General features: G+C 32.0%; 1 protein-coding gene across 1 annotated transcript; it reads right to left on the minus strand.

The window, feature by feature from the left end:
• Nucleotides 1-205: 205 nt before the first annotated feature.
• Nucleotides 206-2,344, minus strand: LOC140817491 (dehydration-responsive element-binding protein 2C-like). Its single transcript, XM_073177206.1, has 2 exons — nt 1,825-2,344; nt 206-1,404 (listed from the first exon to the last, which is right to left on the minus strand). Exon 2 carries the CDS (start codon nt 1,392-1,394, stop codon nt 441-443), a length of 954 nt encoding a protein of 317 aa, XP_073033307.1. The 5' UTR covers nt 1,395-1,404; nt 1,825-2,344; the 3' UTR covers nt 206-440.
• Nucleotides 2,345-16,674: the final 14,330 nt, after the last annotated feature.

Raw genomic sequence — 16,674 nt, forward strand, 5'->3', positions numbered from 1 at the left:
CGTGAGACCGTCTCACGGGTCATAATCCGTGAGACGGATCAACCCTACCCATATTCACAATAAAAAGTAATACTTTTAGCATAAAAAGTTATACTTTTTAATGGGTGATCCAAATAAGAGATCCGTCTCACAAATACGACCCGTGAGACCGTCTCACACAAGTTTTTGCCAAAAAAAAAAACAAACAAACCATGAAATAATAAATTATATTAAAATAAAGTTTGTTTATTAAATCTGAGTCAATAAATTCTCTAACCAATAGTTGACTTACATGACATCTGCTCTACCACTTCTATGTTACAATAGTAACAACTGTACAACAGGATGATCCTCTCAACACCATCTCTCACAGCCAATTTCCCTATTCTTTAAAACACTTGGAGAATCAGCTTTATGATCATTTGGACGTTTTGTTTACTACTAAGGTCCTCAGCAAGCATCTAGATAACCAGGTAAGGATCTATATCGAAAAACAAATCATCCAGTGTGAGATTGTCATCTTCGGAACGACCAGGCTGCAAGAAATCCAATCCCATACTTTCCTTCTCTGTTCGAATCGGGGTCTGCTGCACTCCAACCTCAGGACCTGAAGCATTCGCAGGAGCAGAGTCTAAAGCCATGAGTAAATCCTCCGCATCAAACATTTGACCGAATGAGAGGGGATCAAGCTGATTTTCGTTATTATAAAGGAAATCATAAGGTTCTTTCTTTATTTCCCGCCATATATCTTTTTGATCGATTTCTTTCCCCACTGCTTCTATCTTAACACCCTCCCTTGCGTAGCTCATTGGTGTGTCAGCCTCGTGTTGTTCAAGACGCTTATTACCGCCAATGTGAGACATTCCATCACTATCCTCAATCTTGGGCGTGATCCCATTATGACCAACCTCGGATATGCTAGAATAGGTGGAGTCGGAAGTGGATACAGTAGGCACAGAAGCTAAATCTTTAGCACCCAGTCTTGAAGGGGCATAATTCGGGAAGTTCAGCCGCGCAAGAGACCCATACATGGCCTGTGCGGCAGCATCGTAAGCAAGTGCAGCTTCAAACCCAGAGCTAAATGTGCCCAACCAGAGTCTACTTCTCCTGTGTGGTTCCCTTATCTCAGCCACCCATTTGCCCCACGTCCTCTGGCGAACGCCCCTGTAATTGAATCGAACATTTTCCGGACCTCCCTTTCCTTTCATGCAGCCTTTCTTGGATCCTTTGGCAGGAGCTTTCCTTTTTGGCTTCTCCACATTGTTACTCGTATCAAGTTTCACATTATACTCCTTCCACTTTGCGAGTGTTTCGGCCACATTTTTCGTTCCATCCTTTCGCCTTCTCGATTTTCGAGTTCTTGAATTGTTCACAGGCTGAGAAACCAAAATAGCATCTTTATGCAACAGAGCCATCTCTAAATCTCTGCAAAAGCAAAGAAAGGAATCGAGAATCGAACTTCTGGGTTTGAATTAAGTTATAAACCAGCTAAAAAATTCAAAATCTCATTAACAACCAGAATTATTTAATAACCAAGTAATCAAAGGGCTTGAAAATTAAAGTTACAAGTTAAATGAACTTCAGTAACCATGCAATCCTTACCAAACAAATTCCCACAAAATAAGCAGAAACTATAAAAAAAAACTCCCCGAAAACCCAAAGCCCAATTCTCTCACGTAATCGAATTTGAGACGCCATTCAGAAAACAAGTATCCAGATCCAAACCAAGAGTCCGCCGATTCACACGCTCATATCAACACAAATCAAGAAAAAAACAAAAAAAGAACAGAAATACGCGCGAAAAAAAAGAAAGAAAAACTCAAATCCCAGATCACATTAACATACCTTCCGACAGTCTCCAGCACATAAAAGAAGACAAAGCACCCGACCCAAAAAAGTCTCCCCTTTTCCTCTGCGAAATCCTCAACCAATCTTCCCTCCTCAACACAATGTCAGATCAGCTTCTTCTCCTCTATTTTTCAAATCTTTTGCAAATTTCTTGCACTGTTGAATGTATTTGGGTTGGTATAAAGTTGTCGATTTGTTATGCAAACATAACAAATATCATAATGGGAGAGAGCTGCTTGGCTTATTTATAACCATCTAGATATTTCCAGTCCAGGATCCTTGAAATTGCTGCAACACCCTCGATTTTAGTTTAATTTTATCCCTGATGTTGACTTGCCAGGCGTGTGCCTGAGTTGTACACGTTTGGGTGAAGCTTCGAGAAACCCGTACCGTAGTCTTCCCTGTGATCGGTTTTAGCCTTAGGATTTTAGTATTTTACCCCCCTTCCTAGTTTTTTTTAATTATTATTATAGAATTTTTTTTATTTTTTTTAAAAAAAAATGCAGAGACATTTTTTCAAAATATATTTCGTGAGTTGAGTTTAACGTTGTTATATCTTATAAAAAATATAATTCTTTTATGAAATCGTCTTATGATACATTTTGTGAGACAAATTTCTTGTTTGATTCGATCTATTAAATTTTTTATTTCTATATTAAAAGTATAAATTTTCATTTCAGACATTAATCATATTGATCCATCTCACGAATATAAATATGTGATTTCGACTTACATTAAACATATTTCATAAAATATATTATCACAAAATCTTGTGATACGGTGTAATTGATCAATTTTATGAAATATATTTTTTATTTGGGTCACCATTGAATTTTTTTTACTTTTTATGCCTAATATTAAAAACGAACAGAGTTGGCATTTCTCACGAGTAAAGATATGTGAAACCGTCTCACAAAAAACTTACTCATATATTATTTACTATGAATATGTATATCGTATCATAGATTATTATTTTGTTGACTTTTAATATCATTCCACTAGAGATTGAGAATTTGAAATAAATTCAATACATTAGTGTGATAGTTGTTTGGACATCGAATTCTCGCACACAAAACACAGCGGAAGTTTAAAATTTGTACGTCTCGACAATCGAAACGTTGCTTGGGCGTCGTCTATTTGAAATCATTCATAGAACGTTTAGAATAATACATTCGCGTGTTATACGCTAGAATCCAAAATATTCCAGGTTTTAAACGGACATAGTCTTTCTTGTAGTTTTCTATGAACGAAGCTCTGGTTTTGATCGTCTAATCAGATCCACGATCAGAAAATATTTTCCTCGCTTGGATTGCACTATTAATCGCAAACAATTTTGTGTTGAGACAATAGTCTCCGAATTTCCAAAATCCGGAGACGATGCAACGACGATAGAAGAACATGATGGCCGAAATTTTCCCTTGTAAATATCAAGGTGGCCGAGACTTGGGAGAGCAAAAAGAGGAGAGTTTTGTGATGTCTTTTTGTGTGCTTGAGTAGTGTGTCAAAAACGTTTGACCTTCATGGAGTATATACAGAGCGAGTCTCCATATATTTCATTATTGTAAAACTATCATATAATATATATATATATATATATATATATATATAAATATTATATATGTATATATATATCATAATAATAATAATGTATTTATTAACTTTTAGTAATATATAATATATTACCATCTGAAGCTTGGAATCAAAGAGGAATCTGATACTTGGCGTTGTTTTATCAAACTTTTCTTTAGTGACTTTCGCACACATGGAGGTTATTGGTTTCCAGCCTATATACCATTTCCAACTCAAACTGAGATAAGAAAAGGAGAAATTTAAATTCCAGAATAATAATGAATATAAGATTCTTGTTTGGAATTTTACAAAACATAAAAGGATTTACGAAAGATATACCAAAGAAATTAAACAACAGAGGATTTACCGAGAGCCCAAAGAATCATAAATTCATAAAAAATAACCAATAAACGCCTTAAACGCCATTTCTCGGCTAAGCAGGCTGAAGGGCTACAACATGAATTTATTTTTCCCGGATAAACTCGAACCTTGTGTTCACCATTTCCTGGTTCATCTTCTTACCTTATGTTCTAACCAAAGACTCTTATATTACATTAAATTCCAAGAATTTAAATAAATTTTTTATTATATCAATCTGATTCCAAGTTACAAATAAATATAGATCATGTCATAGTAAGGTAAATAATTTAGCACAAATGCTTTAGCCTGTCATTCAGGCTAATCTTATGAAATATAAATTATTTAAACAGTATATAAAAACAAAAAATAAAAACAATAATAACTTACGAAGTTGTTATCGGAACACTTGAAGCTTTTATTGATAATTCAGAAGGTTTTTACAAGAGAGAATAGAGGGGAGCAAACTCGATCGTGTCCTCTTAAAGACACAGAATCATCCTATAAATAGATAGAAGAGCCGGACATGAAACCCCAGATTCCATCTCTAAATAAAAACTGTACAATACTTTATTAAAGTAAATAGTACAATGCTTTATTAAAGCAAAAAGTCTACAGTGTTATGCCACCCACTTTTTGTCACGATATGCCATGATGAGATGTGATATTCCACCAGCTTCAGTGATTCTTCATCTGACAATTTTAATCATCTTTAATATTTTCTTTTAAAGAATTCTTCAAATTCTCAAAAATGTCATTTATCTGAGAAAATTGAGGAATATCATCCTCAGGGTCTTGAGCATCCTGCATCTTCATTAAATGAATAAACTGATTTTCACTTGATTCGGAAGCCATTGATTTATCTGATTTTGAATATGAGCATCCAATGTTGGAGTATAAATCCTTCTTCATTTCCTCAATATAAACTTCAATCATCTTCTCTTTGGAATAAATCTCAGAATATTTCTGAGTCAGAATCTTGAAAGGACTCATAGAGTCTTTCTCTTTTTATTGTTGATGATGGAATTCTTTCTGATATAAAGAAATTTTTTCCTCCATATTTAGAAGAGTTTCATGACCATGAAGTTTTCCAGTTGCTGGATCTTCTCGTAACATTTTATCCCAGAATTTAGTATAACTGACTCTTTTTAAACAAGGGATACCTTCATCAGTATAATCACATTCTGGTTGCCATCTCCAGATCCATGGAATGCCAAATTCCATGAAGAATAGACATAAAGTCTTGCCGTCAATCCAATGTTCAGAAAAGGATTTCTTTATGCATGGGGACACATTTAACCATGTATTCACTGACAAAATCTTTGCAGATGGACCAAATATTTTCCACCATATATAAAACCAATTTGGAATAGTATGATGAAAAATATTTTCACATATCTTCAGAAACCAAGTATGTTTCTTCTTTTCATTTTCATAAAATAAAGTTTTATTAAAACTTTCAACGTAATCCCAAAAATTAAATTTGAAACTCATTTTATAAGGTTCAGAATAAAATTCTTTTTCAACTAATGGAGATATACCCCATTCTTCTATAGATATGATCTTTTTAATAATAAATTTGGAGAAGTTATAACTTCCTTTTTGTTGAGTATTACTAAAAAAGTGAGTTATATCAACACTTTTTGTAGATATGAGAAGATTTTCATAAAATCCTCTTTGCTTATAAGCACCATATACATATGATGTATTGGTTAAATATCTATCCATGATAGTCCATGGAGTTTTTTCCCATTGAAGATCTTTTTCTTCTATAAGAAGAATTAATTCACGATGTTTTGTCTCTGTATAAAGAGCTGAATCATTATCATCTTCTTTTATAATATTAATATATAATGCTGAAGACTGAGAATCTGTATTATTCTTCTGCTTTTGTTTCAAAAATTCTTGAAACTCATTATATAATTCAGTATTCTGCTCAGTATTACTGGCTGATGAACTTGATAAGTTCTGGGCTATTAGCCTCTGTTTGCCATGCTGTGCTATATTATTAGGGGGTTTTCCCCTGCCACCTCGCCCTCTATAAGAGGACTCTCCTCTTCCTCGGGAATACATATCTGTAAATAACAACATTAGGATAAATATTCTCGAGTTAAGAAATCAGGTAGATGATTATCTTCACCTTTTTTATAAATGATTTCAAAATCAAAAGGAGCTAAATGAGCCTGCCATCTTTCAAACATTTGTTTAGACACGTCATGTTTAAAATCTTTATTAAACATAAATTTTGCAGATTTGCAGTCAGTTTTTATAATAAAATTTTGATTGTATAAATCATCTTGAAATTTTAAAATACATCTAACAATAGCTAAAATTTCTTTTGCTACTGTGGAGTAATTTTTCTGGGCATTATTCCATTTCCCATAATAAAATCTTATAAGATATTCTTGTTTAGTTTGGGGATCTTTTTGTTTCAAAATTCCACCAAAACCTATATCCGAGGCATCTGTTTCTACAATTTTATCCCATAAAAGGATTTGCTAGCATAAGACAAGGAAGATTCTTAACTTTATCTTTAATAATTTGAACAACTTTAGTATGCTTATCTGTCCAAGGTAAAGGATTTTTCTTAAGTCTATCATATAAGATAACAGAATCTTTAGTAAGATTTTGAATATAAGGAGAAATATAATTTAAACTTCCTAAAAATCTTTGCAACTGAGTTTTATCAGTTATTATCTCAGAGAATTTTGATCCAAACTCAATACTTCTTTGAATAGGAATTATTTTCCCTTTTTCAATCATATGACCAAGAAAACGAATATTAGTTTGAAATAAAATCATTTTAGATTTTGAAATAACTAATCCATTTTGGATAACAATATTTTTAAACATTTGTAAATGTTTAAAATGTGTTTCAATGTCATTAGAAAATACTAAGATATCATCTATATAAACAATTATAAAATTGCTATAATTATAAAAAATATCATTCATGATTTGTTGAAATTCTGAAGGGGCATTTTTAAGGCCAAATGGCATTACTGTTCATTCATAATGTCCTATAGGAACATTAAAAGCAGTTTTATATCTATCAGATTCTTTTATTTGAATCTGCCAAAATCCTGATATTAAATCAAATTTTGAGAATATAATTGCATGTACTAGTCTATCTAGTAAATATTTTTTTATTAGGAATAGGATGCCTAATCCATTTTAAAACCTTATTAAGAGGTTTATAATTTATTACCAATCTAGGAACTCCTCTTTCCTGCTCTGAATGTTTATTGACATAAAAAGCAGTACAAGACCAAGGAGATTGAGAAGGTTTTATTAAACCTTTATCTAACAAATAATGAATTTCATTCTTACATAATTCTAAATATTTAGAATTCATCTGACAAGGACGAACCTTGGTAGGAATATTCTTTTCATCAAAATTTTCTTCATATGGAAGAGATATAATATGCTTCTTTCTATTCCAAAAAGCATTTGGTAAATCATTACATATTTCTAATGAAAATTTATTGTAAATGATTTTTATTTTTTCCTGCAATTTAGGATTTTGTAATTTATCATCTATTGTAAGAAATTTTATTTCTTCTTTTAAAGAATTTATTTGAAAGGTTTTTCTTTCAATCTGTTCTTGTAATTCATTTAAAATTCTATGAACAAGTTTAGTTATAAACTGAAATGAAATAGGATTACCTTAATAAGTTCATTTTATACATGTTTCATCAACATATGTTAAAGGATATATTTGATAAATAAAAGGGAGACCAAGTATAAGTTGGCTAGAGATATCTTTTGCTAATAAAAAACTGGTTTGAATACAGTTTTTATCCTTGCAAATATAAGCTTTAGGTAATTTGTAATTTATTTCTAATGGTTCTCCTCCTGCATGAGAGAAAGAATGAGTAGTTTTATGAAAGTATTTTGTAGGAATTAATCCTTCTTGTATAACATTTAAATCTGCACCACTATCTATCATTGCAATGAAATTCTTTTTATAAGAATTATCAATTAATAAAGTAATATTAGTATACCATTTTTGAGATATTATCATACTCAAAACAGATAAATGTTTCTGATTATTATCAGGAAATGAAATATCTTGAATATTTTCAAAACTTTCAGAAATTGAATTATTATTATTTTCAATAATTGAAATACGATAGTTTAGACTATTATTGTTATGGTGTAAAATTTTTATTTGTTCCTTAAGATTATCAATTTCTTTAACTAAATCCTGTATAGTAACTGGATTATATTTTTTCTGTAAAAGATTTTTAACTTCTTTTATAGAATAAGCTTGTTCTTGTTTAACAAGAATGTTATTATCATTATCACTTGTTGAAGCATTATTCTCCATTTGATCAATAATAGTAGATTTTAATACTGGATCTTTAATCATTTTAAAGAATTATAAAATATTATTGTTTGTTAAAACATTAATATTCAAATCTTGAAATTGAGACATAAGTTTATAAAACTCATCATTTTTATTATTGTCCTCTATATGATTGATACAAGATTTTCCTAATATACAGTTATTGCATTCTTCTAAATCAGAAATATCAGATTCATTATCTATAATATCTTCAGAATTATAAGATTCTGAAGAATTCTCATTTTCACTATCAGAATTATTATTCGAATCCATTATTATTTTGAATAATGTTTCTTTTAGATTATCATCTATTTCTAAATTATTAATTTTGTTTTTAGCCCAACATTGATTATCATAATGTCCTGGCTTTTTACATTTTCTACAAATTATTAATTTGTTTTTATAATTTTCTTGTTTTCTATCAGCTTTCACTGATTCTCGTATTTCTTTTCTTTTTTTTTTTCTATCTCTTTGTCTATCAGACAAATGTCTTTCTTATAAATCTTTTCAACTTGATTTTTAATTTTCTTCTTACCTTTATTAGGTAAATCCATACCAAATTGATCACAAAATTTACCTAGTTGTTTTTTCTCTAGTAAATTCTGTTTTTTAATTTGATTGTTTAATTTTAATTCATTACAGAGAGCTAAACCCTCTTGAATACAAGTATTTATTAAATTACCATAAGTGTAATTATCATAAGAAATATTTATATCTTCTTTTCTTAATACTTTTCTAACCCTTTCTGCAAATAAGAAAGGTAGGCCATCTATAAATTTAGCTTTCCAAAGACTATTATTACAGTCTGAAATCTCATAAATACGAGATAAGAAAGTATCTTTATACCATCTAAAATAAGTAAGTATTTTACATTTTAGATTACTTAATAAAGTTCAATTTGCTCACTATTATCAGTGAATTTTCCCGTAAAATATTCAATCATAGTTAAAATTAATGTATAAACTACATTTTCTGATTGAATATTATTCTCTATCTTTATGGAATTAAAAATTTCATCTTTTTGAGAATAATGTAAATAATTCTCCCACCAACCTTTAAGTTGGCCAGTAAATCCTGCTTGTTATCATTTTAGCAATATTTTTATCAGTATTGCCTGATGTTTTACAAACAGTACTATACATAAGCATTCTGTGAGCAGTATTATAAATTTGCCTATCACTATAACCATCAATATTCCATTCATAAATATTTTTCCCATTATAACTATTAGCAAAAATATATTCATTTTCTTCAATAAGAACATCCATGGGAGTAGGTTTATTATAGTAATATTTATTTGTGGTAGGTCTATCTGCCCATTTAATTTTATTAATTTCTTCATCAGAATGATTATTAATTTTTTCTAATTCTTCAAACTCTTCATTAAGTATAATTAAGATTTCTAAATTTTTCTTCTAATAATTTTTCTATATCAGAAACAGAAGATTTAAATTTAAAATCCTTAATATCAGGAGGGGATTGTATAGATGAAGTAGCAACAAAAACAATATTAGTTTCTGGTTCTTCTATATGAACATCTGGTTTAATTTTATTGATAGCTAAAATAATCTTATCAATACAATCTTTAAGAGAATTAATCTCTTCTCCTATTATTGTAATATATAAATTTGTATAATTTTGTTTTTCAATTATTTGATTTATATGTTTAACAGTGATTTGTAACATATCATTCTCAAATAATTTTGAAAAAGCAGTAAAATTTAAAATTTTATTATTCTTTTCTATAATAAAAGATTATTGAGGAGGATAAACAGATTTTTGAATCTGTCCAGAAGAAAGTTTATAATTTCTTTCAAGAATTGAAATATAATCTATAATAAATGTTTTGAAAAACCAAGGAACAAAATGTATTAATTTATTATGGTTTTCACTATATTTATAAAATGTTGTAACAATATATTCAAATTCTTCTTCAGAGAAACTTTTAAAGTACCAATCTCTGAAAGATTCCCATTTGGGTAAATAAAATTCTGAATTGATCTTTGATCTAGCAGAAGATCCTTTAGTAAAATCAATTTTTGGTTTACTATCCATTAAATACTAAAATTCATTTATGAAACTGTATCAGTTTCTCTAACTTTTTGAAAATTACTTTTATGAACAATATTATTTTGATTTAAAAATAAATTATCTACTGTATTAGTAGATTCTAAATCTTCTCTAACTTGAGAAGTAGATACTCTAGAAGTTTGTGGTATATCAACCATATAATCTAGAGGAGAAATAAAAGAATGACTAGATCTTGATCTAGCATAAACAGAAGAGGGTAATAATCTTCTTTGTTCATTATTAAACTGTATTTGAACAGATCCTTCATTATTTTGAATAACTTGTTGTAAATGTCTAATATATAATATATTAATATCATAAATATAAAATATTATATCAATGTATAAAATATGTATATATATATTAATTAAATTAAATAATTATTATTTAATTTATACAATTAAATCAATGATTAATTTAATTTTAGAATCCTCTAGAACATTTATGGGAATTTGTGTATGTTTGTAGTCACCACCCCTGGCACAATCATTTAATCAGTAAATTCTCAATTTGTTAAATAAATGATTACGAACTCATTATAACCCCAATTGAATATTCGAGAGCGTCGATGTATCAAAAATACAAGTCATTTTTGTATAATGAAAAATGAAAATTTCAAAGATCAAAATTTTTTCACTTATCATATTGGCAGTTGTCAGTTTAATGAACTCTTTCACTAAAACAAACAGTTTCACTCTCCTCTCTTAATTAACAATCAAGTTAACTTCCATTTCTTCCATCCTATAGAATCAACTTATAAACTCTTTTATAAGCATCATGTTTGATCTCCATCAAACTATAAGTTGCCAAATTCAACTCTTTGAATTTTGACTTTCTCAACGAAAATATAGAATGCGATACTTGTGTAACCCTCAATGATTTAGAGATACAGCTAGACGTGGGTTCACATCTCCATGTGATTCAGATCATTACTTGTGACTTTCATATCAGCTGTTGATCGATGGATTCATCTACGTATCGATAGATTCATCTACGTATAACCATGGTACAAGGCAGCGGGGACATCAGCAACACTCTCACCCGTCAATAGAGCATTGTCCTTACATGTTTCATGTTCGTGTCGTATTAGTCACAACCAATTCACCTCCTTCAAAACATGTTGATCACCTAATAAAATTCATGCATGTACATACATTTTCATGAAACCAAACATGCAACGTATTTTCAGCATTTTTCATAAAAATTCCATATTCCGTAATAAACATTTTAAACATACATTATCAATTATCAGGACATTGCTAGGACTACAAACATAACTCAGGTGCGAAATGATCATTTTACCCGTGAAACCCTAATTTGACCATTTTACCCATGGACCTTAAAATTTCGACCCGAACCCATAAAAATTTATCACAACACCTTAAAATATTTATTTAATCATTTCTTAGACGTAAACTCGAGCCCATGCATTAAAATCTATAATTTGTTTTAAAACTTGGACCAGAGTCTCGGTTTTAACCTGAATCAACCCGAAACTTAACCAAACTTTCCCAAAATTGAATCATGACCTAACCGCAACCTACCAAGCCTTAAAACACCTAGACCAGATCACTTAAGACCCTCAAAATGCAGTGGGAAGTTGCTGGAATTTTCTGCACAAAAGAAAACCGAACCCTGGTGCACCTAACCACCGAATTTCGATCCTAGGCTCGAATTCAACCGTCTAGACCTTAGATAAAACATCCACTATTCGTTTTCTTAAAATGTACTAGATTTTTTTTAAACCTCACTTAATTCGTCCGAGCACATATACATATATATAAAATATTTTTGACACCATTTAAAATTAGAACAACCAACTATATTCGAAAATCAGAGGAAATAGTCAAAACATCAAAATCTCCCAACATCAAACCTAAAAGCAATATTTAAAAATAAAGTCAATACTATCAACCTCTCAAAAACAACTCAAAATCATAATCAAAGTCATAAAAATATCTTTATATAATCCTAAAAATCATAATATATAATCATAAGTCTAGTGCGGAAAACTAGCGTTGGTCCTCGGGTTATGTGCACCTTCAGTCCAGTCAGATCAACCATCAAGACCTCCATTATCATTATTATCAAAATAACCTGCAATATTCACCCCTAGTGAGTCTAAAGACTCAGCAAACCATATTCTTGATAAAAATTAATACATATACAGATCACATGCAATAGTGAAAATACTTGTACGTAAAATAACATTTTCATAATGATGCATAAATATAAACATAACCATTTTCATATACATTTTCATATCACATATTCAGCATATTCATATACGTATTCCATTTTCCTTTCGTTGAATTCAGATCGTTAATTATGACTTTCGTATTCATATTGGTGCGATTGATCCAAAAACATGTAACCACACTACTGGGCAGCAAGAAAACAAAGACACTCTCATCAGTCAACTGAGCCTTGTCCTTACGTATTAACATATCATCGTATCATTGTATCATCGTATTAGTCACAATTACTTCACTTCCTTCAAAATTTCATATTTTCATTACTTATAAAAATTAAACATATGCATATATCGTTTTTATTTTAAATCAAGCATGCAACATGTCTTTTAACGTTATCGTTCATCATAAAATTCCATAAACATGCAGAATAATCATATTACCATATAAAACAGCATTCAGAATACTATCATGACGTTTACTAATTTTCGGGTGTAAAATTACTGTTTTACCCCTAGACATAAAATTTCTCGAATTTGACCTTTTCTTAATTCCGTTAACTCTAGACCATCTCACCTAATTATTTAATATTACATTAATTTTCTTGTATTTTTATTTAGCTTAAATCGATGACTTTTAATTTATTCTTTAATTATCACTTATTAATACGTTTTAATTCCGAATTAATTCAAACTTTAATATAAAATTCTCAAATAAAAAACTTAGGATTTTTATATTTAATTAGCCCTTGTGAACCACGACTCACCCCATTCATTCATGTTTCGAATTTTAAACCCAAAGAAAACCCTAATTCGAACCAAGATACTAACCCTCGAGTCGTCTTCGATTTTCACCGAGCCATGCTCAAGCCACCTTGAGCCAACCCCTGACTAGCCCTTCTAGGAACCCTCCTAGACCCTTAGAACCCTTAGGACTCGACCCCAAGCTCAAAACCGAAGCCATCTCGGCCGAGACTCCTCATGCGGTAGGACTGCATGTTTACGCGCCTAGGACCCTAGCCACCGGACCAGCCCATGAACCAGACCCTTGTGCACCCTATTAGGACCCTATTGACTCAACTTAGCCCAGATCTAAGCCCCCTGGCCAAGCCAAGTTTCCCTACGCGGCTGCACACCCCATGCACGCAAGCGCGGTTCTTCTCGGGGGGAGTCCTAGCTTCCTAGGACTCCGCCCCAGCCCCTTGTCTAAAGTCCTAGCAGGGAATGAGTCCTAGCATGGCTAGGACTCATTCCCTGACCCAAACCAAGACCCATCCGTGACCCACCAAGCCAAGCCATGCAAAGACTAACCCCTTAAACCCGAACGTTGGCCCCAAAAACGCAAGCCACAATTCCAGTTTCTATCGTGTTCATGTGCAGCGATGTTTGTGCATCTTAGGACTCCTTAAAATCGTGTAAAAAATTCCCTTTCAATTCTTAATCATGGCAGCCCATTATGTACATATAAACATGATTTTGGATCAAAACACATGCTTTGAAAATTCACACTTGATGCATAAACGAAAATATTCAAAGGTGCAACTTTTTTTCATGCAATACATAATTAAATACATAATATGGTGTGATGGATGATTAAAGGAAAAAATATGACATGCATTTGCGTGTATAACGCACGAATTAACGTTGACGAATCGAAGAACGACGACATGGGACGTTGGCTGAATTTACTTGAAGATCTCGAAGCTTTTCCTCTTGAATTTTATTGTGTGTTCCGTGTATTGGTGGGAGAAGGAGTCTTGTAATTTGTTTAGGGTGTGGGGCGTGTAAATAATGGGTTTAGGGGTAGGTTTTGCACTTAAATAATTAATTAAAACACTAATGGTAGCTTAGGCCCATTAAGCCAAATAGTGCTATTAAAAATTATTTTGTTTAATAAAGTTTGTGAATTTATTAGCTAGGTTGTCAAAACGTTCGTATTTTTGTTGAAAATCTAACACCGATAAAAATTACGTCCCGACAAATAAAATCACCTCAAAACTCCTTATTTTCAAAAATAAGAAAAAGCATCAACCATATTTTAAATAATTATAAACAATTATTTAATAAAAACTTTTTCCATTTTCAGTTATCGGTCTCCGTTCCTCGATCGCAACTCGGATAACCCTTAAAAATACATTTTAATGTATTTAAGTAGAAAACTACTAAAGCATCACGTAAACATATCACATAATCAATTTATCGATTAAATCAACTAATTAACTATTTTCCATATTCCCTATATTTGCATGCAGTTGGATTACGCCGTTTTAATTTTAGACCTTACAATTCCTCCCCCCTTAAATAATATTTCTTCCTCAAAATTAGAATTTACCGAATAGCTCCGGGTAGCGACTTCTCAAGTCTCTCTCGGTATCCCAAATAGCTTATTTTTCCGAGTGATTCAGCCACTTGACCTTGTTCATTGGAATGACTTTGTTTCGGAGTCCTCTTTCTTGCCTAGACAAGATTTGGACAGGTCTTTATTCATAAGTCATATTTGGAGTCAATTGTAGAGGTTCGTTATTTAGTACATGTGATGGGCTTGCTATGTACTTTCGCAGCAATCGAGATTTGAAAAACATTGTGTACTCCATATAGCATCGGTGGCAATGTCACTCTATAAGTTATTATTCCAATCCTCTCCAAAATCTCATATGGCCCTATGAATCTTGGACTAAGTTTGTCTTTCTTTCCAAATCGCATAACACCCTTCATATGTGCTATTTTCACAAATACGTAATCTCCCACCGCAAACTCTAGCTCTCTTCGTCTCTTGTCGGCATAACTCTTCTGTCTGCTTTGCAGTTTTCATTCTATCTCGAATTTTGACTACTAGCTCGGCGGTCTCTTCTATCAAGTCCGGACAAATTTCTCTTCTTTCGCCAACCTCGTCCCAATGAATAGGAGATCTACATTTCTTTCTATAAAGTGCCTCGAAAGGAGTAATCCCAATAGATGATTGATAGCTATTATTGAGGTGAACTCCACTAGAGGTAATTTCGGTTCCCAACTTCCTTGGAAATCAATCACACAAGCTCGCAGTAGATCCTCTAAAATTTGTATAACTCTCTCTGACTAACCATAGGTTTGAGGATGGAATGATGTACTGAACAATAATCTGGTCCCCATCGCTGCATGCATACTCTTCCAGAAAGATGATGTAAATCTTGGATCTCTGTCAGAAACAATAGATACAGAAATCCCATGCAGGCGAACTCTCTCTCGAATGTATAACTCTGCTTACTGTGTCATGGTGAATGTCGTCTTGATAGGTAAAAAATGTGCTGATTTCGTAAGACGATCCACTATCACCCATATAGCATCATATCCCTTAATAGTTCTTGGCAATCCTACAATGAAATCCATAGTGATATTTTCTCATTTCCACTCGGGAATAGGCAGTGGCTTAAGCTTTCCCGCTGGCCTCTGATTGTTTGCTTTCATTTGTTGACACGTCAAACACTCGGTCAGAAATCGCAGCATTTATCGTCTCATGCCCGACCACCAATATAACAACTGAAGATCTGTGTACATCTTCGTGCTTCCCGGATGAACGGAATATGGTGTGTCATGAGCTTTCTTCATAATGAGTTCCCTCAAAGAGTCGTCAATAGGAACCCATAAACGATCTCGATAAAGAACAATACCATCCACCTCAGAATATAACTTCCAGCCCTTTGCTTCATCTCACAATCTCCACTTTTGCAATTGTTCATGAGTAGACTGTCCCTCACGGATTCTATCACTCAAAGTTGACTGAACTATCAAGGTGGAAAGATTAGGGGCCTCGCCCCTAGCATACACTGTAAGCTCGAAGCGCTATATCTTAGACTTCAACAGTATTTGAAGTGATAAATGAGTGATAAATTGCTTTTCATCTTTATGCGTCTGCCACTACGTTATTTTTCCTCGATGGTAGCTAATGTCACAGTCGTAGTCCTTCACTAACTCAAGTCATCTTCGTTGTCTCATATTCAACTCTTTTTAGGAGAAGAAGTACTTCAAACTTTTATGGTCAGTGAAAATCTTACACTTCTCCCCATAAAAATAATGTCTTCAAATCTTTAATGCAAAAACTACCGTTGCAAGCTCAAGATCATGAGTGTGGTAGTTTTTCTCGTGAACTTTCAACTGTCTCGATGCATAGGCTATAACTCGGTCATTTTGCATCATAACTGCACCTAACCCAAGTTTAGATGCGTTAGTATAAAGAACATACTCTCCTTGCCCCGATAGCATAGATAACACAGACGCTGATATTAAGGCTTGCTTCAACTTGTCAAAACTGTTTTGACACTCGGATCTCTATACA

Source organism: Primulina eburnea, chromosome 16, assembly GCF_022965805.1.
Source record: "Primulina eburnea isolate SZY01 chromosome 16, ASM2296580v1, whole genome shotgun sequence".
Lineage (NCBI taxonomy): Eukaryota > Viridiplantae > Streptophyta > Magnoliopsida > Lamiales > Gesneriaceae > Primulina > Primulina eburnea.